This window comes from Pelodiscus sinensis, unplaced genomic scaffold, assembly GCF_049634645.1.
Source record: "Pelodiscus sinensis isolate JC-2024 unplaced genomic scaffold, ASM4963464v1 ctg99, whole genome shotgun sequence".
NCBI lineage: Eukaryota > Metazoa > Chordata > Testudines > Trionychidae > Pelodiscus > Pelodiscus sinensis.
In genome coordinates this window covers 56,402-80,854 of record NW_027465830.1, presented here as the reverse complement: position 1 = coordinate 80,854, position 24,453 = coordinate 56,402, and the positions used below count along the sequence as shown (strand labels likewise).

The window sequence follows — 24,453 nt, the reverse complement described above, 5'->3', positions numbered from 1 at the left end:
TGGCACCTGGCTGCTGTGCCGGGAGGATGTGGGAATCTCATGGTGCAGCCTAGGATGCCAGTCCGGGGCATTCCCCCCCTTCCACAGGCCCAGAGGAGTCACGTGATGCAGTCGGGGGGGGGGGGGGAGCTGGGCTGGAATTTGGGAGTCCCAGGGCTTTGCTGAGAGATTCAAGTGATTCCAACGGTTAATGTCGCTCTGCCCTCCCCAACCTCTACCAAACAAACCGCTCTCGGGCTCTGGGCCCCAGCCCTGTGCCCTAGCCACTGGCACAAGCACCTCCCCTCTCTGCACGCCCCAGCTGTTCTCTGAGCTGAAATGCTGCGTCTCCTCCGCCCTGCGGAGCAGCAGGGCCCTCGGGACTCAGCACTCGGGGGGGTAGCTTTGCTGACGCTGCTGTTCTTCCAGGGAAGCCCCCAGCATTTCCAGCCAATAGGCCAAGGGCCACAGACTCGTTACTTTCACCACCCCAGGTTCTGTAGCCAGCCTGGTGAGCCATGTGCTGCAGCCTCTGCTCCCTTGTTACCAGAGTCGTGCCGTTCTGGGGGTGGTAGGTAGCTCTGTCGCACACTTTCTCGTGCCTCTTGCGGCCGAATTTGGGCGCAGTAATGGCCAGTTGTCATGCAGCAGCCCAGCAGAAAACCTGCTTGGTGGCCTGCCAGTCCCAAGCCTACAATATTGCATGAGCCGACTTGTATCTTGAGACGTGGTATTGTTGGACCGGAAGAGACCTCAAGAGGCCAGTCCCCTGCACTCCCAGCAGGACCGAGTATCATGTCACGTCTCTCTAACCTGCTCTGAAATCTCTCCAGTGACTGAGATCCGGCAACCCCCTGGGCAATTTATCCCAGTGTTTCACCACCCTGACAGTGAGGAAGTTTTTCCTAATGTCCAACCTGAACCTCCCCTTGCTGCAGTTTAAACCCGTCAGTCAGAGGTTAAGAACATTTTTTTCTCCTTTCTTGTAACTACTTTTTATGTACTTGAAACCGTTCTTGTATCCCCTCAGCTATCTTTTCTCCAGACAAACAAACCCCGGCCTTACCCTTTTCCTCATGGCTCATGTTTTCTAGCCTGTTAGTCATTTTGGTTGCTCTTCTCTGGGCTTTCTTTCATTTGTCGGCACCTTTCCTGAAACGTGTCCCGTTCTGGTGCCCCCATACTCCAGTTGAGTCTGTCTGGCTTATAGCGCTCCTGCTAATGCGGAGGCATCCCAAGGCGCTGCGTGTTTGGTGTTTGCAGCTGTTACATTGTTAACTCCAGATCCCTCTCAGAGCGACACTGCCCCCCTTCCACAGGACACGCAATCTGAGGGTGGGGCAGCGCTTTACAAACACCAATTAATGGCCAGTCTCTCTGCAGAGACAGTAAATCCTGTTCTCCCCATTTTACAGATTGGCATAAAGAGACTGGCCATGAGGTGATGTAGCTGGGAGTAGAAGCCAGGAAGCCTGACTCCTAAGCTGAGTCATCCTTAGGAGTTAGCCTGACTCCTAACTCCAGTCATCTGCAGAAGTGGGCTGTGCCCACGAATCCCATCTACCTGCTTTGTGAGTCTATCAGTGCTACCGACCATTGGTTGTTTTCTAAGTTTATCCTGTACAGACTAACTCGCACCCTCCCCCCCCCAAGCTCCTAGGCCTGTGTGTGTACAGCACCTAGCACAGTCCGGTGCTGGGGCTCTTGCGTGCTGTGTTAAGGAATAAATAGTAAGCGCTCTCTCCTCTGCTCGGGACGAAGGGACGCTGGCAGTTCGTTTTAGACGCAGGTTTGGTTCTTAACAGGCTTTTCAACAGACTATAAATCTCCTTAAGCAGCCTCAGGGAAAAGAGGTTCGGGTGACCCCTTGATGTGTCGTCTTGAATGGTGGGGGGCACAGTCTGCGAAATTACTGTGGGTCCCACTAGAGCTTGAGACCCCCACTTTGGGGGGAGTGTTGTCAGGCACTGGACAAACACATGAAAGAGGTAATAGAGATGCAGCCGTGTTACTCTGGTCTTGCTGGAACAAAAAACAGGACTATGCAGCACTTTAAAGACTAGCAAGATGGTTTATTAGGTGATGAGCTTTTGAGGGCCAGACCCACTTCCTTGATCTGAGGGCCCACGAAAGCTCATCACCTAATAAACCATCTTGTTAGTCTTTAAAGTGCTGCATAGTCCTGTTTCATGAAAGAGGGGGTCTTTCAACCTGAGGCAAGGCAAAGCTGTACAAAGAGCAGTTCTAGAAGGCATGTGGTAGAGGGTATAACAAGCAACCACGGGGCAAGAGAGGGTGGCACGAGAACAAGAGTCAGCCAGGTCTGCTGAAAGATGACAAATGGAAAATTAAAGGAAATACTTGTGTCTGCAATTAACTTGTGGAACTCCTCGCTACAAGGGGTCGTTGAGGGAAGGCGCTTAGTAGGATTAAGAGAAACTATTGGCTGTGCTATGGATATTAGAGCGTTCCAGAAATAGCCACATGTCCCAGGCCAGAGGGAAGCACTGATGGGAGGTGTGTGTTGGGGGGTGCAGAGCAGTCAGATCATTCCACAATCGACCGCTAGGTGCTTTGTTGCTCCTTCTGCTGAGACTTCTGGTCCTGACCACGTCTAGAAACAGGGCGCTGGTGTAGCCGGCCCCGGGCTGCTTGGGTGCGGTAGCTGCTGCATCCCTGGGAGACTGCAGTAGTTTGTTATTCTTAGTAAAGAATAAAATTGTGAGGCATGTAGAAGAACATAATTTGTTGGACAAAAGTCAGCATGGTTTCGGTAAAGGGAAATCCTGTCTTACTAATCTATTAGAGTTCTTTGAAGGGGTTAACAAACATGCAGACAAGGGGGATCCAGTAGCTACAGTATACTTAGATTTTCAGAAAGCCTTTGACAAGGTCCCTCACCAAAGGCTCTTGTGTAAATTACATTGCTATGGAATAAGAGGGAAGGTCCTTTCTTGGACTGAGAACTGGTTAAAAGACAGGAAACAAAGGGAGGAATAAATGGTAAATTTTCAGAACGGAGAGGGGTAACTAGCGGTGTCCCCCAAGGGTCAGTCCTGGGACCAATCCTTTTCAACTCATTCGTAAATGATCTGGAGAAAGGGGTAAGCAGCGAGGTGGTAAAGTTTGCAGATGATACCAAACTGTTTAGGATAGTCAAGACAGAAGCAGACTGTGAGGGACTCCAAGAAGATCTCACCAAACTGAGTGATTGGGCAACAAAATGGCAAATGAAATTTAATGTGGATAAGTGTAAAGTAATGCACATCGGGAAAAATAACCCCAACTATACGTACAGTATGATGGGGGCTAATTTGGCTGCGACAAATCAGGAAAGAGATCTTGGAGTTATCGTGGACAGTTCTCTGAAAACTTCCACACAGTGTGCAGCGGCGGTCAAAAAGGCAAATAGGATGCTAGGAATTATTAGGAAAGGGATAGAAAATAAGACCCAGAATATCTTCCTGCCCCTGTATAAAACTATGGTACGCCCACATCTTGAATACTGTGTACAGATGTGGTCTCCTCACCTCAAGAAAGATATTTTGGCCTTGGAAAGGGTTCAGAAAAGGGCAACTAAAATGATTAGGGGTTTGGAACGGGTCCCATATGAGGAGAGGTTAAAGAGACTGGGACTTCAGTTTAGAAAAGAGGAGACTGAGGGGGGATATGATAGAGGTCTATAAAATCATGAGTGGTGTGGAGAGGGCGGATAAAGAAAAGTTATTTATTAGTTCCCATAATAGAAGAACTAGAGGACACCAAATGAAGTTAATGGGCAGCAGGTTTAAAACTAATAAAAGAAAGTTCTTCTTCACACAGCGTGTAGTCAAGCTGTGGAACTCCTTGCCAGAGGAGGCTGTGAAGGCTAGGTCTATAACAGAGTTTAAAGAGAAGCTAGATAATTTCATAGAGGTTAGGTCCATAAAAGGCTATTAGCTAAGGGATAGAAATGGTGTCCTTGGCCTCTGTTTGTCAGAGGCTGGAGAGGGATGGCAGGAGACAAATTGCTTGATCATTGTCTTCGGTCCACCCTCTCTGGGGCACCTGGTGCTGGCCACTGTGGGCAGACAGGCTGCTGGGCTAGATGGACCTTTGGTCTGATCCAGTATGGCCATTCTTATGCTCTTATGTCACAAACACCTGCGGGGGGCGAGGGAAGGGAGGCTGGTGAGGCAGCAGCGAGGAGTGGTTAGGTACGCCAGCCTTGCGCCCACGGAGGTGGCTTGGCTTACCCGTTGGCTGAAGCTGGAGCTGACCTGTCTGGTTGCTGGCTGGCTGAGACAATTAAACATGGTGACAGTGCTGGGCAGGAAGCGGGGGCTGAGTGGCCAGGAAACAGCTGTTCTCGGGATATTGTTAGGAGGACCCAAGGAGGGAGCATGGTTCTGTTCAGGGCTGGAGCAGCCCCCGGGTCTCCTCTCTCCTGTGAGCGAGGGGTCCGACGGCAGCAGCTTCTGCAAAACTTAAGCTTCCATTGGCAGGAAATCTGCCTGTGCCTAGCTCTAGCTGAGGCGCTTTCACAGTGTGACGGATATGTGAGATTACCTGAGCCTGCAGCCAGCTGCAGTGCCTCTGCTGCTGCTCCAGCCCCGCCTGCAGAGTGGCAGAGGACAGCGAGCTAGGCTGTGGCCAGTACCCCAGTGGGCATGCTCCTGCTGCTGCCCAGAAAGACTCCCGGGGGCATTGAGTGAACCAGGCAGTCGAGGGCAGCACCCCAGTAACTGCGGGCAAACGCAGGCATGGCGTGGCGGGGGAGGGGGAGGATGCAGGCTCTCTTTCCACCTCGTCTCTGCGGGCTGGGAGAGCTCAGAGTGGGGCCGGTGTCCGCGCTGCAGAGGCGGCCACAACAGGTGGCTGCAGTAGCAGGCTCCAGGCTCCAGGCGCAGGCTCCTCGGCTTTCCCAGGCAAGCGAGTGACAGGCTTTCTCACCCAGGCGCTGCCCGTGGGCCCCTCCCTCGTGTTTGCCACGGGCCTGTGTCTGAGGCCGACGCCTCTGCTTACTGGGGGGCTGTGGCAGGACGTGAAGCCCATCTCTGACTCTGCCAGCCTGTGCGCCTTGGTGAGACACCTCGCCCCCGCCGGGGCCGTCCCTCCCACAAAGTGGGGCCAGTGCCCCTGGGGGGCGTGAATCTCTGCGGTGCTGTGTATCCGCTGAGCTCTGCATCTGTCCTCGCCTGCTGGGTCAGGCGGCTCCGGAAAGGTCCTGGGCTCAGACAGAGATGGCGCCTTTGTCTGTGCCACAATAGCCTGCGTGTTGGCCTTCTCACGGGCTGGTGGCACTCGGCGTGGGCTGTGCCGGCGGGGCGCGGGCACGGAGCTCTGCCGCTCGGAGTGGGTGAGTGCGCTGCCTCCCTTCCCCCAGCCTTTCCCTCGGCAGCCTCTGGAGCTCAGCTCTGTGCGGCACGGGCTGGGACCTGCCAGCTGCTGCTCTGGGTGTGGGGCTTGGCCTGCGAGCCAGGTGGGAGATGGGGGGCAGAGTCACCGCCCAGCTCAGCATGGGTACGAATCAAAGGCAGCCAAGAGCCGTGGGCCTGGGCTCGCTCAGTGCAGTGTAAAGCCCTCTGCAGTGACAGCAGGGCAGTCTCCTGCGTCCCTGGCGCGCCAGCACGGGGCCGGGGCTGTTCGGAGACAGCCTGAGTGGGGGCTGGGGTGGGACTCCTGGGGGCCAGTGGGGGTTCGGGGAGCAGCCAGTGCTCCTGTGAGGCTGGGCGTTCTCTGTGCGACATCCAGCAGGACTAGCAATGGGAGCTTCCGGCTCCATCTGGGCCAGGCTGAGGGGCCTGGGAATGGTCCTGTCGGCTCCAGGCCACCAGATCTAAGGCAGGCCCCAGCAACAGTGGGTCTGGAGCGGCCTCCATCCAAATGGCGGCACCGTGACCAGGTCACTGTGTCTCGGCAGAGCCCCCGCACACGTCGGAGCCCTTCCTTTCCCTGTGTTGGGGGCAGGCAGGCGTGGCGGTGCCTGATCTGGGCTGCACCGGCTCTGCAGCTTCGCTGGCCTGCTTGCTTTCACTGGCGCTGGAGAGCTCTCTGGAGCCACGGGGGAACCTCGCTGTGCTCTTGGTGCCCAGCTCCTCCCGGGGGAGGTGAGGACAGGCCCCGCCTTGGCTTTCCCGGCTCTCAGCTCCAGCTCCTGGCCGCTAGCCCATCGCTGCTTTCTGCAGCCCAGCCTTGCGTGCAGGGGCCGCGCTGGTTTGTTGCCTCCCTCGCAAAGCCCAACAGGTGCAGCCAGTCAGTCCTGGCTGCTGAGCGCTCCCCCGAGGCCTGGGCTGGCTGGGGCGGGAGGCTCTGCTCTGCAGGGGGAGGAGTCGAGGGGCCTAGGGAGCGGAACAAGCCAAGAACGGCAGCCAGTGCCTGAACGGAGGGGCTGCTGGGCTCTTGCCGGGCACAGGGCTGCCCCTGACGGCAGAGCCTCGTTCCTGGCGGAGGCCTTCTCTCCGTACCCGGTGCGCTGCTGGCACTGCCCCCGCCCCCGCAGAGTCACCGCGCTGGGGGCGGCCCCGGCCTGGCCTGGGCCTCGCTGGGTTGGGAACGCTGCAGCTGGGACCAGAAGCGACAGCTGCTCCCGTCCTGCTTTGGACACTTTTCCTCTGCCTCGCGCCTTTGGACACGAGATGCAGCCCACCTCTGTTCTGGCTGACTCCTTAGCCCGGCTTCTGGGGACCCCGCTGCACTGCTCCCTTTCTGCGGGGGTGCCTGCGCGGGGGGGCTAGGCCACGCTGTGACTGCCTCGTGGGAGACCGTGGGATGCGGGGACTGGCTCAGATGGGGACACTGGGGACGTAAGAGCAGCCAGACCCAAGGTCCGTCCAGCCCCGTGTCCTGTCGGCCGACAGTGGCCAATGCCGGGGCCCCGGAGGGAGCGATCACAACAGGGAATCCCCCTCCTGTCGCCCAGCCCCAGCCCCCATCCCTGCCTCTCCTGGCCAGTCGCTGCTGATGGAGCGACCCCCCAAGAAGCTGTCAAGACGGGTGCACCCGCTCTCGTCACTTCCCGGTGCCACAGTGGAGAGGTGGGCAGGGGCTGCTGAGAACAGCTTCTCCCAGCCACGTGGCTTGGGTGCCGTGTGGCCTCCCCAGAGGGACGGCAGGGCCTTGGGGGAGGGTTCTCGGGGCATCCAGGAGGGCAAGTCACGTGGGTCCCAGAGAACTGTCCGTAGCAGCAGATTTACGCCCACCCAGGGCCCTAGGGCCTCCCTTGGCTCTGGTCGCGGCTGAGTGAGGGGCTGTGCTCGGCCGGGGCGGGGAGTTTCCCTGTAGGGCTGGGATTCCCGGGCCTGTGTGCCGGCCGCCCCCACCCTCCCTTCTGCCCGTGCTGCGAGGCGGGGTCTCTGCGGCGGGGCAGGGCGGGGCAGCAGGCGCTGGCTCTCGGACACGCCTGGCCCTGTGTGCAGATGCTGGGCAGCCTTCTGCGGAGGCTCCCTGCTCTTCCGGGCCGCTCCCTTGAAGCTTGGCCGAGGCGTGTTCCTGCGCTGGCTCGGGGAGGCATTTGCAGCTGTGATCGCCGTCCCTCCTGGGGCTAACCAAGCCCAGCGCCGTCCCCTGGGGCCGCTCCATTGCGGCTTCAGGGTCCACGGTTGGGCTGGGAGCCCGGGCTTGGATGCTGGGACTGCCCAGCGTCACCTGCCTGCCCCCCAGCTGCAGAGGCAGCACTGGCTGCTTGGCCGTGCGGAGCCGTTCCCAGGGGCTGGGAATTTCCATGTGGTGCCCTGCAGAGCGGCAGGTATCCGCGTCCAGCCCCAGGGATGCGCATCCGCGGATGTGCCTGCAGAAACCCGTGGCTATGGCTACGGATCCACGCTGGGGCGGGCTGGCTGGCTGGCTGCTCGCTAGGGGTTCTCTCCCTCCTGCCTGTCCAGCCGTGGTGGGGAGAAGGGGGCTGGCGCGCTCCTTGCTCGGTGTAGCCATGGTTTCTGTTGCTTGGCGGCAGCCGGCTGGGCTGACGCAGGGCTAGGCTGCTGGCTGCGAGGCTCTGCCTTTGGCCGGCGGGGAGGGAGCGTCTTCTGCAGGAGAAACCCAGGGCTGATTCCTTCTGGAAATAGCAGCCTGATGGCCACTGCCAGGCAACGGGGCCTGCTTCTGAGCCTGCCCCACGACACATGTGTGGGCCCCGTGCGCCTGAATGCGCTGCATTCCACGCGCCTGTGCGCCAGTAGCTGTGGTCTGTGTGCTCAGCCAGAGGCACCCCTGGGACGAGGCTCCTAGGGCCCAGCGGGCGAGGGCGAGTGCTTACGGCGCGCCCCCAGGACGTGGGGTGCAGGCCTGTGCAGCTTGCCTCCTCCTGCCAGCCCTCCGCCTCCACAGGCGGGCGTCTGCCTGGGCACTCCTCCCGGGGAGCCAGCAGCCCCCGGTGTCTTTCCTTCGCGTGCGGGCAGGGAGACGGAGCGCTGCCTCGGGAGAGGAAAGCTCTAAAGCCATCACTGGGCACTAAGGGCCCTGGGTGTTACCCGCAGGATGTCTCTGTCGCTCCCACCCACTAGGGTAACCCCATTAATTGAAATACCCCTGCCCCAGGCCCTAGGGCTCAGGTGTACCTGCTGCGGTCCCACGGCCCTTTCCCAGGCAGCGAGCCACACACGGCAGGAGCCTCGCGCTCTCTGTGAGCGGTGAGCAAGCAGGCAGAGTGCACGTGCTCAGCGCCCAGGGCCCTGCTCGCAGTCCCAGCGGGCCAGGCCGGGGCAGTCTCCTCTGGAGTCTGGCTGCTGCACAGCACGGGCGCACGGCGCATTCTTGGCAGCTCTGGTCGTAGTCTGGGTCTTGGGGGAGAGTCCTTCCAGGTCTGTCCTCGATCTCTGCTCCTTTGCCTTTCCTGCTGCTCTCCCCTAGGGCCCCAGCTCAGCGTGGCACTCGAGTCCTGCCTCGCTCCACTGTACCCGGTCCCTGCACTGACCAGAATCACCTGAGCAGTCAGCCGCGCCGGCCGGCCAGGTGCATGACCCGGCAGACAGGAGCGACTGAAGGCAGCCCGCTCAGACGGCCGGGACGCGGGGCCCGTAGTGCTAGAGCAGGATTTCTTCCCCGCTCTTGCCGGGTGGCTGCTCGCCAGACCCCACGCGCCCAACGGAGTTTTCTTTGCCCACGTGGAGCCCTGCGGCTTCCCCGCAGTCAGTGGGCGCCGTTGGGACGGGGGCTGCTCCTCGCCAGCCTGGCGGGACACAGGGACTGCGAGGAGGGGACCGGCCAGTCTGGCTGCAGACGGAGTCCGTAGGCTCTGGCCTCCCACGTTGGCTCCAGAAACAGGCCACATCCGTACAGGGACTTGCTTGTTGCTCCTTCCCCTGCCCCCAACATGACCAGGTGAAGGGGCCGAGCCGTGAGCGGCTGGCCGGAGTTCCCTTTCCCACTGGGAGCTAGAGAAACCTCATCCCCTGGCAGAGGGCCGGCCGGGCAGGGCTGTTGCCAGGCCCTGAGCTTGCTGGTCAGCTGTGCAGAAGCCAGCTCTGGTTTCAGGCACAGGCAGGCTGAGCTGGTCAGAATGCACCAGCCCCTCCCCCCGCGTTTCATTCCCCGTCTTTCCATGGCATCAGTGTCACGCGCTTGCCTCCTCGCCACCCGCCCGGCCTTGGGGAGCGGGGGCCATGGGCCAGCCTGGAGTGACTGGCCGGAGGAGCGGGGGCCGGCATTGCCCTGGCCTGAGAACTCTGCCTGGCCCGGCTGCGCGCACGTTCGACCAGCCTGCCCCAGAGCTCTGCCAGCTGGATTTCTCCCTGTCATGTTGTAGGCCGTGACCCATTCTGGGCACAGACCCTTGGCGTCAGCAAGCCCCAGCAAACACCTGCTCCTGCGTGCAGCGGCTTCCTGGCTGGTTTGTTTCAGACCAGGAGTGAGGCTGCTTAGCTAGCAGGTTGCTGGGGGGGGACTGTGTTTTTCAGGAGGCTCCTAGCTGCTGGGGCGAGAGGGGTAAGGCTGTGTGGAGAGGGTGGGCGCTCAGACGTGAGCAGATGCCCATGGGAAAGTCAGCAGTGCCCCCTTAACTCTGCCCCCTTACACGTGCGTAGGTTTGGATTTCTTGGGATGTGATTGCACCCCGCTTCCCAGATACAGCAGTGTAGCCTGGGCCTGGCCGGGACGGAGCGCTCCTGCTCGCTTTCGTTCTGTGACCTCGCACTGTGCTCCGTGTCGCGGGGCGTTCGCCAGGCCTGCGGGGAGACTTAGTGCTAAGGGTAATGCAGGGTCGTGTTTTAACCGTGTGCGCTGCAATCCTGCAGCGGGTTCTGACTGAGCAGCCCCTTCTGAAATCGGTGGGGTTCATGCAGGGAGCAGCCTCTGCCTGCTCGGGGCAGGGGCAGGCTCCAATCAGCAGCTGTGCACCATGCCCGCGCCAGTTGGCATGCACCGCCACCCTCCATCACTGCTCAGCGCGTGAGCTTGCGGCTGAGTTGAGCTCAGTAGGCGGGAGGGCTGTATGTGCCAGCACATGCTCACCAGTGGTCTGCCATGTCCGCAGTGTGCAGTGTGGGGTAAGAATTGCTTCCTGAGCGCTCCTCACTTGAATGACTTCAGTGGACTCTGTTTGACGTATACGAGAGTGCACCGTGCTACCCCGCACCAAGGCTGCAGGCAAAGCTGCATGATACTTTCAAATTCTGTTTGAGAAGCTCTGAATACCCAGACTTTGATGAAATGCAGACTGGTGTGTGCAGAAGGGCAGAGCTAAGGTTATACGTGTTGTGCTTAAAAGAAGCACCCGGGGTCTTTTTCGGGGGTAAGGCAACACCCCACATTTATTGAACATACATACATCAATCAATGTTCATCATATGCATAGGCTACATAGCACGCATGCACTCTCGCACGCACGCACACACGCACACTCCATCTTGTTGTTACCAAAAGTTGTTCCCCCTCACTGCACTGGCCAGGTGAGTTAGATGGGGGAGGGGTGGAGCCGGGCTTCTGCTGATCCGGATCGATGCTCCCATGTTGACAAGACAAAGACCCGGGGTCCCTCTGCAAGATGCCTCCTATGTATCCCTCTCATGCAGCCAATTAGGCATCACCTGGCCTTACCTAATGCTGCTCCAGAGAGAGGTTCCAAGGGCCGGCACTTGCTGCTGGACTCCCAAGCGTCTGTCTGTCCAGTCTTCTTCATGAGCTCACTTTGCAGGTATTGGCTTGGGTCTGGCTCCCAGCCCCTCTCCACCCTTGCAGCTGCTGCTGGAGGGGCTCCCCTTTCAGTCCCCATTCACACCTCATTCATTTCAACAGGGCAGTCGAGGGAAGGGGAGAGCTCAGAAGACAGTGTTTGTCATACAAGATCTAGATCTCTTAGGAGAAATGCTGCAGAGTCTAAGAAGACTTAACAAAGACAGATCGAAAAGGACAAGATCTGAATACAAAGTACAGTATCACAGGGATTTCTCCACATGTGTACACTTTAATGCTGGCATCCCCTGATGGCTACTATTCAGTGTGTACAATACGGTAGCACCTACAGGTCACCACCACGTTGGGTCCCACTGTGCCAGGCACCATACGGATGTGACTGTCCCTTAGCAAGCTGGCGGGGGTTCTCCACACTGAGGGGAGATGTTCTGAGTGTGACTCCTTTCCTGCGGACACTGGGCCTGGCCTGACCCCCACTGCAGGATGTCACAGGAGAGAGCCCTTTCCCTGTGTGATGGTACCTTGCTGGTGGCTATGCTGGGCAGTGGGCTGGGGGTGACCCCCACTGGCTGCTGTCTGTACCACGGCCCAGCAGGGCAGGGGATGAGTCCCTAGCCAAGGGTGTCTCAACCTGTCTGACCAGCTACCCCCCAGGGAGAGGAACAAAGGAAGGTGGATGCCGCCCCTGGCTGGGGGCAGGGCTGGAAGAGAGTTAGTTTCTGTCTGGGATCATGGAGGAAGCAGCCTAGGGAAAGGGGCTGGGATTTAGGGGCCCAGTCTCCCCCATCTCAAGGGGGGCTGAGGCAGCCTAGGCCTGCCCTGTGACCAGATTACATCCGTGCTGGGCTGTATCCTGGAGAAGCAATAAACTCCCTCTGTTCTACTGGCTGGCGGAGTCTGTCCGTGCCACTACGGGGGTGCAGGAGTCGGGAAAACCCCAACGCGCCGTCACATCCTGCAAGCCTAGAACAGCTTCTGCCTCGCGAGGGGCACAGTGGCAGCAGAGACGGTGATTTTCTCACCTTGCAAGATGCTGAGCTCTGATTCTGTGCTTTTCCCTCTCACTCCCCCGCCCAGCTTCCCGGAACCCTGCTGCCTGCTTCCCGCCCAAACTCCTTCCTCTCCCGGGCTTCCTCCAGCCAGCCTCTGGCAACACGGCTCCGGCCCTCCCTCTCCTTTCCCTGCTCACTCTCCGGCCCGCTGGAGTGCAAGAGCCTTCTCCTGGGCGTCTGTCTGGAACAGCCTCCCTCTGGCTCGCTCAGACACTCAGCAGCGTCGTGCGTGACCCTCTCCCTTATCCTCCCTCCTGCGCTGCCTTGAAGCCAGACGCCCACGGTCATGTCCTCAGCCTGCCGACTCCTGTACGGTGTCCACCTGCTGCCTGGTCTCACGCTGGGACGTGGGGAGACTTGCCCAGGGCCCTGGGAGGATTCCAGAGGCGGGGGGAAGGGGAATCTGAGGCCCTAGCGGGGTGGTGGTGCTGTGCTGGCTCTTGGCCAGCAGCGGCGCCGCCAGGCTCAGCCTCGTGGTCCAGGCGAAGCGAAGGGCAGAGGGGTAGCCTGTCCCCGCCGGGAGCGCAGCTGTGAAATGGTGACAAGTATCGGGGGGGGGGGGGGAGAGGAGAATGGTCTCTTCTCTCCCACTGCCCCCCGCCCCGCGTGCTGTGGTGCAGTCCAGTAGGGCGTGGGAAGTGGGTGGTGTCTGTGGGGACATGATGAGAGCGGGGCTTGGGGCTGTCGATGGGGCAGGCGGGTCCGGGGGGCAGGGCTCGAGGGGAGATGTTCTGATGTCTTCTGTCTCTGGCAGGCACTCCACCAGCTGTATTATGACCCAAATATCGAGAACAAGAACCTGGCTCAGAAGTGGCTCATGCAGGCCCAGGTCTCGCCCCAGGCCTGGCACTTCAGCTGGCTGCTCCTCAATCTGGACAAGGTGCCGGAGATCCAGTACTTCGGGGCTAGCGCCCTCCACATCAAGATCTCCCGCTACTGGAACGACATCCCTGCCGACCAGTACGAGAGCCTCAAGTCGCAGCTCTTCAGCCAGATCACCCGCTTTGCCAGCGGCTCCAAGATCGTGCTCACCCGCCTCTGCGTGGCGCTGGCCTCGCTGGCGCTCAGCATGATGCCGGAGGCCTGGCCGTGCGCCGTGGCGGACATGGTGCGCATGTTCCAGGCCGAGGACTCCAATGCAGATGGGCGGGCGCGCTGCCTGGCGCTCCTGGAACTGCTGACGGTGCTGCCGGAGGAGTTCCAGACCAGCCGCCTGCCTCAGTACCGCAAGGGCCAGGTACGCAGCGTCCTGGCCCAGGAGTGCGGCTCCGTCTTCCCTTTGCTGGAGCAGCTGCTGCAGCAGCCGGACTCCCCAGGTTTCATCAAGCAGAAGGTACTGAAGTGTTTCTCCAGCTGGGTGCAGCTGGAAATCCCGCTGTCGGACTGCGAGAGCCTGATCCAGGCAGCCTTCGCCGGCCTGCGGGACCCGGAGCTCTTCGACACGGCTGTGGAGGCCATCGTCAGTGCCATTTCCCAGCCCGACGCCCAGAGGTGAGCGCCCGTCCCTGCGCCCTGCTCCGGCTGGGCCCTTCGAGCCCGTCTGCCTGCCGCAGCCGCCTGGCCCCAGAGGCTGGCTCTGAGCCGGCTGCAGTGGGAGGCGGGGGGGTGATGGCACGCATGGGCCAAGCAGCCTGGGGGAGGCCTTGAGGGTTTCACCATGGGGCTAGTCTGTGTGGGTGGCTCTTACCCGGCTTGTCCCGCCTGCCAGCGCGTTACACACACGTCACTGCTCCTGCCCGGACAGCGCCACGCCGGGCTGGGACCTGGCCATTTGCTCTCCTGCGGACTGGCGTGTGGCCACTGCAACCAGCTCTCCCTGCTTGGCCAGGCCCACGCCAGGCTCCTCTGCCGCCCACCGGAGCAGGTGCTACACAGCCGGCTCCGCCCTTCTCTCCTGCAGACGGGGCTCCTGTGGCCTCCGTGTCCGAGGAGTGGAACAGCTGCCTCGGCTCAGTCCAGGGAGAGCTCCGCTGGGCAGCCAAAGAGCGCGCTGGAGGCAGGCTCGCCGTCTCTCGCCGTGCCCTAGCTGCGAGGGACAGCCACACTGTGCCGCTTCCCCCTTGAGCTTGGCCGTGACTCTCCCTGGAGAGCGGAGCTGGGGAGGGTTGGGGAGAGGCGCCCTGCCAGCGGCTCCAGCGCCCGCCTGGGCCTCTAATGAGCGTGTATCTGAGCTGCAGCCACCCTCCGAGCTGTGGCAGCGATGCCCACCAGATGGCGAGTCCGCAGGTCTTGTTGGGCACAGCCCCTCTTCCTGGGTCAGCGCCTCGCCCCGCTTTCCTGGGGGAGCAGGGCTTTGCCGGCAGCGGGGTGCACTGGGAGCTGCTGTGCGGCGGGGGCCGTGGGGCCGGTCACTGCCGGGACCCCTGCACAGCTGCTCAGGGCAGACGGACGCCCGCCCGCATGCCGCTTCTGGAGAGCGATGCCCCCAGCATGCCTTGGAGCCTGGCTGCTGCTCCCTGGGAGCGGTAGCCTCCTGCGCACTACAGGAGGATGGACCCCAGCTGCCCCAGGCCGTGGGGTGGGCGTGAGACGGAAGAGCAGAGAAGCTGCTGCCATGTCCGGTTCTGTCCAGTGCTCCAGCCGACTTGCTGCCCTGGGCGCCCTCCTGCCTGCCCCCAGAAATAGCCTCGGACTTGGGCGGGCGGGGGGAGCCCTGCGTTCAAGCCAGCATCCTGTGGCTTAGGGCGTCGTCTTCTGGGCTGCCTCCTCCCGCTCTCACCAGCCTGTGGCGTGGGGACCTTGCGCCCACATGACACCCAGCTGGGCTTTGCGAGTGAATTCAGGGAGGGGCTGGGTAGGGCATTCTGGGGACACCGCGATACCTGCAGGGGTTTCTGGTGCCCACTGCTGCCTCCTCAGCACTTCGTGAACCGGTCCTCCCCCAGCCCGGGAGTCCATGGCCCTGGGCATGCTTGTTCCTTTGTCTGCGCTTTTCCCTATCCCGAAGGAGCTCCTGCCATCGGGCGAGCGCATCTCCCTGCAGGGTTCAAGAGGTGGGCGTGCCACGGGTTTAGGTAGGGGCATAGGGTATTCTCAGTCTTATCTTTCTCGTTCCTAACGAGTCTCGCCCGTCTGTTGGCTTGTCTGACGGCGGCTGCACACGGGGCGGGTGTTTTCCGAGAGCTCTCTGCGGAGTGGGACCGGCTAAGTTAGTCCCCACCCTTTTATACGGACAGGCAGGGTTGTGTTCCCCAGTGTTCATCACGGTGCATGTATCGACCTTACCTTTCATCTGCCCTGTTGTGAGACCCTTTTGTAGCTGGTCAGTCTGCCTAGGACTGAACTATCTTGAGCAGTTTGGTCTCCTCTGCAAATTTTACCACCTCACTGTTTACCCCGTTCTCCAGATCATTTCTGAATATGTGAATAGGGCTGGTCCCAGGACAGAGTGCTGAGGGACCCACTAGCTACCTCTCCATTCTGAAAACTGACCATTTATTCCTACCCTTTGTTTCCTGTCTTTTAACCAGGGTGTGTCTAGACCACAGGGTTTTGTCAAAAGAACTCAGCAGTTTTGTCGCTGGCGGTAAACCACATTCTCTGAGGAATAACGCCCTTTGTCCACAGAGTTCTGTCGCCAGAAGGCGTTATTGCATTTACCCTGTCCTTTGCGTCTACACTGTCGTGTCAACAACGCGGCTTGCTTTGTCGACAGAACTGGATGTAGTCTAGACACTCTTTGTCGACAGAAGCTTTGTCGACAGTATCTATCGACAAAAGCCTGTCGTCTAGACAAACCCTCGGTTACCAATCCACGAAAGGACTGTCCCTCTTATCCCAGGACAGCTTACTTGACTTAAGAGCCTTTGGTGAGGGACCTTGTCAGAGGCTTTCTGGACATCTTAGTGCACTATAGCCACTGGATCCCCCTTGTCCACATGCTTATTGACCCCTCAAAGAACTCTACTAGATTAGTAAGGCAGAATTTCCCTTTACAGAAACCATGTTGACTTTCCCCCGACAAATTATGTTCATCCATGTGTCTGACAATTTTATTCTTTATTATAGTTTCAACTAATTTGCCCGGTACTGACAATTTACGGGCCTGTAATTGCCAGGTTCACCTCTAGGGCCCTTTTTATATATTGGCGTCACGTTGGCTACCTTCCAGTCGTTGGGTACAGAAGCTGTTTTAAAGGATCGGTTACAAACACAGTTAACAGTTCTGCAGTTTCCCACTGGAGTTCTTTCCGAACTCCTGGGCGAATGCCATCTGGGCCCGGGGACTTGTTACTTGTGAGTTTATCGGTTTGTTCCGAAACCTCCTCTCGTGACACCTCAATCTGGGGCAATTCCACCTAAAGGGACGCCTCCGGTCTGGGACTCTCCTCACGTCCTCAGCCGGGAAGACCAATGCACAGAATTCAGTCCTGTCCCCAAAGAGCAGGCCAGGCCCCTCTCTCGCCCCCTCCCAAAGCGTGCAGGGCTGAGGTACCCCGGCTGTGAGTGCACGGAGTGGATGCTGGCACGAGGAACGTGCGAAGCACCTTGCACAGAACACTATGGAGCGAGTGTTGTTCGGGGGTGGCTGTGGCGGAGGCAGGAGAACAGAGACGGGAAGAGCGGTCACACGACTCGGTGCCAGGCACTGCCCAGCACAGCCCTCGGGGGAGGGGGTGCCACCCCAGGGGCACGGCCTGGCGTGAGGGCATGCGCTGAGGCATTGTTCCGAGCTGGCAGCTGCCCAGCGACGGGTTCTCTGGCTCGCTCACTGCACAGGCTGAGCGGCCAGGCAGTGTGGAAGTGCCCCATCGTTTTACCAGCCGCCCCGTGTTCCCCAGAGGCAGTGTGCTCGCCCTATAAAGACACACACCTCTGTCAGGCCCCTGGCACTGCGCGGGCCAGAGCCTGGCGCGTTCCTAGAGCAGAGCTGTTGGGCAGACATCCGTCGGGATTTTAAAATGGCCAGTGAACCCACCGTGACGCTTGGCAGGTTGTCCCAGCGGGCAAATAGCGTCAGGCCGAACCGCAGGCTGAGGGTACCTGGCGTCCGCTTCCAGCCGCTGGCTCGGGTTCGATCCTCTGTGCTGGCCTGGAGAGCCCGATTGTCACTAGCTCCCCAGGGGGCTGGTCCGTGGCCGTCGGGGCGCTCTCGGAGTGCGTGGCTGGAAGGCAGGGTTTCGGCCCTGGCTCTCCGGCTGAGCACTGTCCTTCGGGACACGGGATGCCAGCCCCGGTTGCAGCCAGGGCCCGGTAGGAGGCACAGTATCCGCTCTGCTTCTACTCGGTCCCCATTCGTGCAGCCCGGCATCCTGTTAGCTCCCCTTGTCGCCCTAGGAGCTGTCCGAGTCCCTGTGGCCCAGGCTAGGGCCCCCTGCTGTCGTAGGGCCTGCGTTCCCTCCGGCCCCACGGGCAGTGTTCAGCGCTGCCTTCCTGGCGCCCGGCTTGCCAAGCGGCCCAGGCCACCCTGGGTCTGGACCTGCTCTCTTTTCAGGTATTGCCCCCCGTGGCTGTGCGAGCTGCAGGCTTCTTCAGGCCTCACTTGGTTTTTCCAGGTCCTTATTTCACAGCAATAGCGTAGGGCCAAGGCTCCGTCCCCGAGGGACCCCGCCGGCTGCACCCCCCTCGCCGGGGCACCTGGAGAGCCAGCAGCCAGCCTGCAGTCCACGGGTATCAGACGGAAGTGGCACTCCGCCAGAGGAGCCACTGCTGCTCCCGGGAGGTCTCTCGGTGGGCTGCCTTCAAACCCAGCGTAGCCCCCGGCCCGGCCAGCTCCACCGGCTCATAGTGACCCAAAAGACTCGGGGCATCCTGGCTCTGAAACAGGGAGGGGGGATGAAACACTCCCCTCCCCCCCAGTGTTCAGCCTGCCCTGGGAGCCGCCACGTGGAAGGTCGAGACTCCGCGCGTGCCTGGCCTCGCCTTCTCGCGGGGGGGCGGACGTGCCGCAGTGAGCGCTTGGCACTGGCCCAAGTCTTTCCTGCCCTGGCCAGTCCACAGCCGGCCCGGGAGCTCCCGGCCCCCCAGGGCTGAGCCAGGCTGGAGAAATGCCCCCCGCGATGTCTCTGAGCGAGCCCTGGGCCCGGGCTACTCAACCTCGGAAGCCCTGGGGGCCACAGTGACACAGCACATGCCATGGTGGCTTTTACATGTAAATGTATGCAAATGTATGCATAGCATGAAACCAAAGGTGCAGGCGAGACTGCCCAACACGCAGGCCCCATTGAAGTCAGTGCAGCGTCCCCCGATTCCCCGCTGTGTGAGCGCTTGGCGTGAGCAGTGCCGGGCCAGGAGTGGAACTGCTAACGCGCGGATCAGCAGGAGACCACACTGCTGACTCGCCTTGCGGGCCGTGTTCCCGGGGCAGCCATGGTGAGCCCCACATGCACCCGAACCGCACCCGGGCTGCGTGTTGAGTAGCCCTGCCCTGGCCTTCCAGCTGGCGAGACGCCCGGGACGCGGAAGGCTGCTCCTCCTACCCTGGCCCCCAATCTTCTGGTGCTTTGCTGGTTCCTGGCAGCGCCGTGTGGCTTGCTGAGGGCTGACGAGCTGCGAGCTCTGCTCCGGGGTCTCTGGGGAGTGGAGAGTAGAGTCACCTGCCTCGGTGACCCGAGGGCCGGGGTGGGGGAGAACCATCCTCGCAGCCCAGAGCGTGGGGCTACGGCCGGGGCCGGGTACGGCGGGGAGCTGGCTTCAGGTGGGCCTTGGGCAGTGGCGCTCAGGCAGGGTCGGCGGTTCTGCCCGTGACCTCTCTCAGCGCGCTGCGTGCGGCTGGCAGGGGCGGAATAGCTGCATCTCCAGATAAGATGCCTCCGTGACCAGGTAACTGGCAGACGGCACAGTAGCCTCCAGCACGGCCTGTCTCTGGGGGCCATCAGCAGCTCTTCCCTGTCGCTTGTGCTTGTCGCACGGCTCTCGTGTCCTGGCAGCCCTGAGTCCACTGCCTGCCTGGGACTGCTGAGCGCAGGAGGTGGGCCCGCCCGCGGGACGGCACCAGGAGAGGGGCGCGAACCCTGCACAGCGGCCGGCTGGGAGGAGATGGGACAGGGAGCGTGCGGTGCCGGTCGCTATGCGTGGGCTGTGGGTGACCCCTGCTGGCCTGCGTCTGTAAGCACGGCCCAGCGGAGGGGGGCCTGAGGCCCCTCAGCTCACAGTGACCCAAGCGGTTGGTATCTGCCGAGGGATGGGGCTGAACAAAGGAAGGGAGGGGTTGGGAGCAGAGGCTGGGCAAACGGGGAGAAGAGACTGAGCGGAGGGCCGGGAGTCCAGGGGCCTAGGCACCCTGCCCCAAGGGGTCTAGGGCGGCCACGTCACGTCTGTGCTGGGCGGTGTCCTGGAGGAGCAATGACCCCTCTGCTCTACCGGCTGGCGGAGTCTCATGTAGCAGACGGGGTGCAGGACCGGGGTCCCCGACGTGCCGTCCCATGGCACCACAGCGCTGCCCCAGCAGGGACTCCTGAGTGGGGTGTGACGGCGCGGCGGGGGCCCCCACCCTGCACCCCTCCGCAGCCAGTGGAGTAGGAGGGCTTATTGCTCTGCGAGGTACCGCCCAGCCCGGGTTCCATGTGGGCATGGACGTGAGGGGGCAGCAGCTTCAGACCCCTTGGGGTGGGGTCCACAGGCCCCCGAAGCCCCAGCACTCAGCTCAGTCTCCTCTTCTCATGATTGCCCAGCCCAGACTGCTCTTCTCCAAACCCCTAACACGCCCCCCCCAGGCAGCCCCACCCCTTCCCCTGGCCAGGGGAGAACCACCTGGGCCATGGTCTCTGTAACACGGGGGCCTTCAGGGGCGGCCCCCCGCTGGGCAGTGCTACAGACACCGGCCAGTAGGGGTCACCCCCGCCCACACAGCCACCAGTGACTGTCCAGCAGAGTGGGCCCAGCCCCCAACTATGTCACAGGCTGCCCTCTCTGTCGGTGGCGGGCGCTGGACACATGGCAGGTTCTGTTGGTGCCGGACGTGTGGCGGGCTCAGTCGGTGACGGGTGCCGGACGCGTGGCAGGCTCTGTCGGTGACGGGTGCCGGACGCGTGGCAGGCTCTGTCGGTGACAGGTGCCGGACACGTGGCGGGCTCTTTTGGTGCTGGACGCATGGCAGGCTCTGTTGGTGCCGGACGCGTGGCAGGCTCTGTCGGTGGCGGGCTCTGGACTCATGGCAGGTTCTGTTGGTGCTGGACGCGTGGCGGGCTCTGTCGGTGACGGGTGCCGGACGCGTGGCAGGCTCTGTCGGTGACGGGTGCCGGACGCGTGGCAGGCTCTGTCGGTGACGGGTGCCGGACACGTGGCGGGCTCTTTTGGTGCAGGACGCATGGCAGGCTCTGTTGGTGCCGGACGCGTGGCAGGCTCTGTCGGCGCCGGGTGCCGGACGCGTGGCGGGCTCTGTCGGCGCCGGCTGCCGGACGCGTGGCGGGCTCTGTCGGCGCCGGCTGCCGGACGCGTGGCGGGCTCTGTCGGCGCCGGCTGCCGGACGCGTGGCGGGCTCTGTCGGCGCCGGCTGCCGGACGCGTGGCGGGCTCTGGCGGCGCCGGCTGCCGGACGCGTGGCGGGCTCTGGCGGCGCCGGACGCGTGGCGGGCTCTGGCGGCGCCGGACGCGTGGCGGGCTCTGTCGGCGCCGGGCGCCGGACGCGTGGCGGGCTCTGTCGGCGCCGGACGCCGGACGCGTGGCGGGCTCTGGCGGCGCCGGACGCGTGGCGGGCTCTGGCGGCGCCGGACGCCGGACGCGTGGCGGGCTCTGTCGACGCCGGACGCGTGGCGGGCTCTGGCGGCGCCGGACGCGTGGCGGGCTCTGGCGGCGCCGGGCGCCGGACGCGTGGCGGGCTCTGGCGGCGCCGGACGCGTGGCGGGCTCTGGCGGCGCCGGACGCGTGGCGGGCTCTGGCGGCGCTGGCTGCTGGACGCGTGGCGGGTGCTGCCCACATGTCACGACCCCCCTCATGCCGTTTGTGAAACCTGATGATGTTGCTCCCTGGGAAGTCCAGGCTCTCCCCGGTCCGTGTGGGGCGAGGCCTCAGTGCTGGGCTGGGTGGGAACGGCCTCAGGCAGGTGCGGCAGGCGTGGGGCTCCCCGCCTACGGGATGGGCTGGTGGTCGAGATGCTGGGTGGGCATGGTGCCAGGGGCCTGGCTGGACTGTCGGGCGGCGCCTCCGAGCCCGCTGCCGGGCAGGCTGACCCTGGGGCAAGGGCAGTCGCTGGCTTTGTGTGAACACTGGCTGGTGAGATGGCGCTGCGAGGTGCCTCTGCCCACGGCCCGGCCCCGCCCGCGGACAGAGCACGGCCTGAGTCCAGGCAAGGGTATCGCGCCCCCTTCCCGTGGGGCCAGGTCCCTGGTGCCGGAGCGGGCACCACCCCTCCGGCCTGCTCTGGGCTCTCCCCACTTGCACAGGCCCAGAGGCCCACTGCCCTGGCTGAAGGAGAGCACCCCTGGGCCCGGTGGGGAGGGGCTGGGGAGACCCCCGTAGCTGACGCCGGCTCTCCTCAGGTACGTGAACACCCTCCTGAAGCTCATCGGCCCCGTGCTGGGCCTCCAGGAGCAGCTGCGCCAGGCTGTCCAGGCTGGGGACATGGAGACCTCGCACGGGATCTGCCGCATCGCCGTGGCCCTGGGTGAGAACCATTCCCGGTGAGTCAGGCCTTGTGGCCGCCCTGGGAGGGGCTGTCTGCTCGGGCCGATGCCTGGGGGGGAAGGGCAGGGCCCCTCCTTGTCCCCGGGGCTAGACACCTGCGTGGTGCTGAGCGGAGGGGTGGTCCCGAGAGCAGCCCGCTGGCTCCATGGCCTGTCTGGTGTGCGTACGGGGCAGCCTGCCGAGGCCAGGCCCTGCGAGCGCCCTGCCCGGAGCCGTAGCGGGGCTGGAGCCAGCTGCTCCAGTCCAGCTCCCGCCAGGCGGGTGGCGTGCCCGTTCTCTGGAGCTTGGCCTTGCCACGGGCCCGGACTAGCTGGGGGCTGCTGTATGGAGTCAGATGGACTGGATGGTCCCAGAAGCCAGCGGTGTTAGCATGAGCCTGACACGCCCCTGCCTCGGGGAGTGGTGAGCAAGGATCGGGGGCAGCGGCGTGGGCAGAGACCTGCGGAACGGCCGTCAGCCGGTCCCCGCCGGGCAGGCCAGACAGGAAGGGGCAGCAGCCTGCATCAGGAGCCCCCGGCCCTGCACCCCCACCCACAGCCAGCTGTGACCCATTGTTTGAGGAGTAACGTTCGTTCGGGCCAAGGGGCTTGGCTGGAAGTAACGCGTCCCGGCGCGCACTTTCGCTTCCGAAACAGCTGTTGAGCGGAGTAGCGCGCCGGCGAGATCCTGCTAACGAAGGGGATATGAAAATCCCCCGTCGTTAACAACTTCGGGCGCCTACATTTGCACCCCTAGTTCAAACTAGGGAGCACGTGTAGACGGACCCTCTGGGAACAGAGTTGTTCTCTGCTCAGGCGGAGACGAGGTGTCTGGGCCACACACGTGTGGGTGAGTCGCTGGGAATCGCGCAGCGCAGCCAGACGGGAACACCGGGGTACAGGCAGGCAGCCCCCACTACCTCACAGCTGCCACGTGAAGCGCTGGCATAGGATGCCGCTGGAGCTGGTTTCAGGCCCCCCCCAACTCGCCAGGCTGGCGCCGGAGATGGGGCAGGCGGGGCGGGTGGAACTGCTGCCCGGTTCCGCGAAGACGGACCCGCGTGAAGGGGAGAAATGAGCCGCTGCAGCTTCAGGCTGCTCCCGCCTCTGCTGGAGAGAAAGGCCCAGCCCCCGGCTTCTCAGCCTGCGCAGCCTGGCACGGGGGGGTCCGCCCCGGGCCCTGCTCTGCCAGAGGCGTTCAGCCGCGCTGCGCCAGGAGCCCGTCAGCCAGCCGGCGAGAGGGGAGCTTAGGGGAGAGCAGCGCGAGGGGGAGGCCGTCTCCCCGCCCTGTGGGTGCCCGAGCGCTCAGCCAGAGCCGGTGGAGACGGAGGTGCAGTGTCAGCGGGGTCCTTCTGCCGGGTCTGACCAGGCCGTGTCCCAGAACAGGGGGACAGGAGCCCCTGGGATGCCAGGAGCCGCGAGGAGCAGCAGCTCATTCCTGGGAGGCCTTTGGGGGCACCGGGCCACGCTGCCTGGCTCTGGCGCTTGGCCCCAGCTGCGTGGGGGGGCCGTGCTGTGCGGGCCGGGTCCCACAGCAGCCCTGCTCCCTCTGCTCTCCCCAGAGCCCTGCTGGAGCAGGTGCAGCACTGGCAGAACTTCCTGGCGCTGGTCAACATGATCCTGTTCTGCACTGGCATCCCGGGGCACTACCCCGTCAACGAAACCACCAGCTCCCTGACGCTCACCTTCTGGTACACGCTGCAGGTGAGCCACCGCCCCGGGGCCAGCACAGCGAGGGGGCCGCTGCAGCCTGGTGGAGAGTCCCACCCTCCCCAGGCCTGGCTTGCGCTGCCCGATGTTCCCTGCAGCTCAGCCTCCCCGTGCGGCGAGCGGGCTGGGCTGTGAGTGCGGGCACACGGGTCCCTGCTCCTTCTGGCTCGAGCGCTGCGCCTCGGCCCTCCCCTGCCGTGCTGCCCGGCCCGGGACTCAGTCTCACGCCCTTGCCCGTCTGCCGCAGAGCACAGGGCCCGGGCTCCCGGGATGCCCGCCCAGCTCTGGCCTAGACGCCCCGTCAGCCGGCGAGGCAAGGGCCTGTGTGCTGCTGGCACCAGCTCGGGCTGCAGTCTCCATGGCAACCGTCTGCAGCCTGCGGGCCTGGGCCTGGGGGGGCGGTGAGGGCCTGTCTCCACGGCCCCGGCTCAGCGTGGGCCCCTGGGCCGTCCCTTTCCCCAGGCCAGCCGGGGCTCCCTGGGCCCCCGCAGCTCTGCACCGCCCAGCACCCAGCGCCACGGCAGGGGGTTAGCTAGGAACACTGGCCCCGGACCATGGCAGGGCCGCGTCGTCCGGCTCCGGGCTGCAGACCAGGCTCCACTGGCTCCCCCGCCCTGCCTGCGCCCTCCCCTTCCTCTGCCCAGCGCCTTCGCTCACCTCCGAACCCTCCACCTCCCCAGCCCAGTGCATGGCGGGCGGTTTCCCTGGGGTCCTGGCCCCCGTTAGCGCCCAGCCAGCAGCGTGGGGTTCGCCGTTGGTGGGTGCAGGGCCTGGTGAGGAACCTGCCCGGGACGGCCAGAGGCCCGCTGGTCGCTGCTGGCCCGGGCCCCAGGCTCAGACACCAAAGGCTGGGCTGCTGGTCGCCCCCACGCAGAGGCGTGAGGAGCCACGGCCCCCGACAGGCGCCCAGGGCTCGCTTGGGGAACACGGGGCCAGTCTGTCCGCGAGGCTTTGGGAACAGCTGACCAGGCTCCGTCCCGCTGGCCGTGGTGTGGCAGGCGGACCGACTCCCTCGGGGCCCGGTGGGGGGCCCAGGAGAGTGGCCTGGGGTTTAAAGCAACC

General features: G+C 63.1%; 1 protein-coding gene across 1 annotated transcript in view; it reads left to right on the top strand.

Annotated features, from left to right (window-relative positions):
• IPO13 (importin 13) overlaps positions 1–24,453 on the top strand; it is a gene marked incomplete at its 3' end in the record, with an annotated part of 81,322 nt that overhangs the window by 656 nt on the left and 56,213 nt on the right. The window contains exons 2-4 of the mRNA XM_075914636.1: positions 12,895–13,631; positions 21,559–21,699; positions 23,244–23,385. Coding sequence (XP_075770751.1) covers positions 12,895–13,631; positions 21,559–21,699; positions 23,244–23,385 — 1,020 coding nt within the window. The remainder of the gene's footprint in view (positions 1–12,894; positions 13,632–21,558; positions 21,700–23,243; positions 23,386–24,453) is intronic.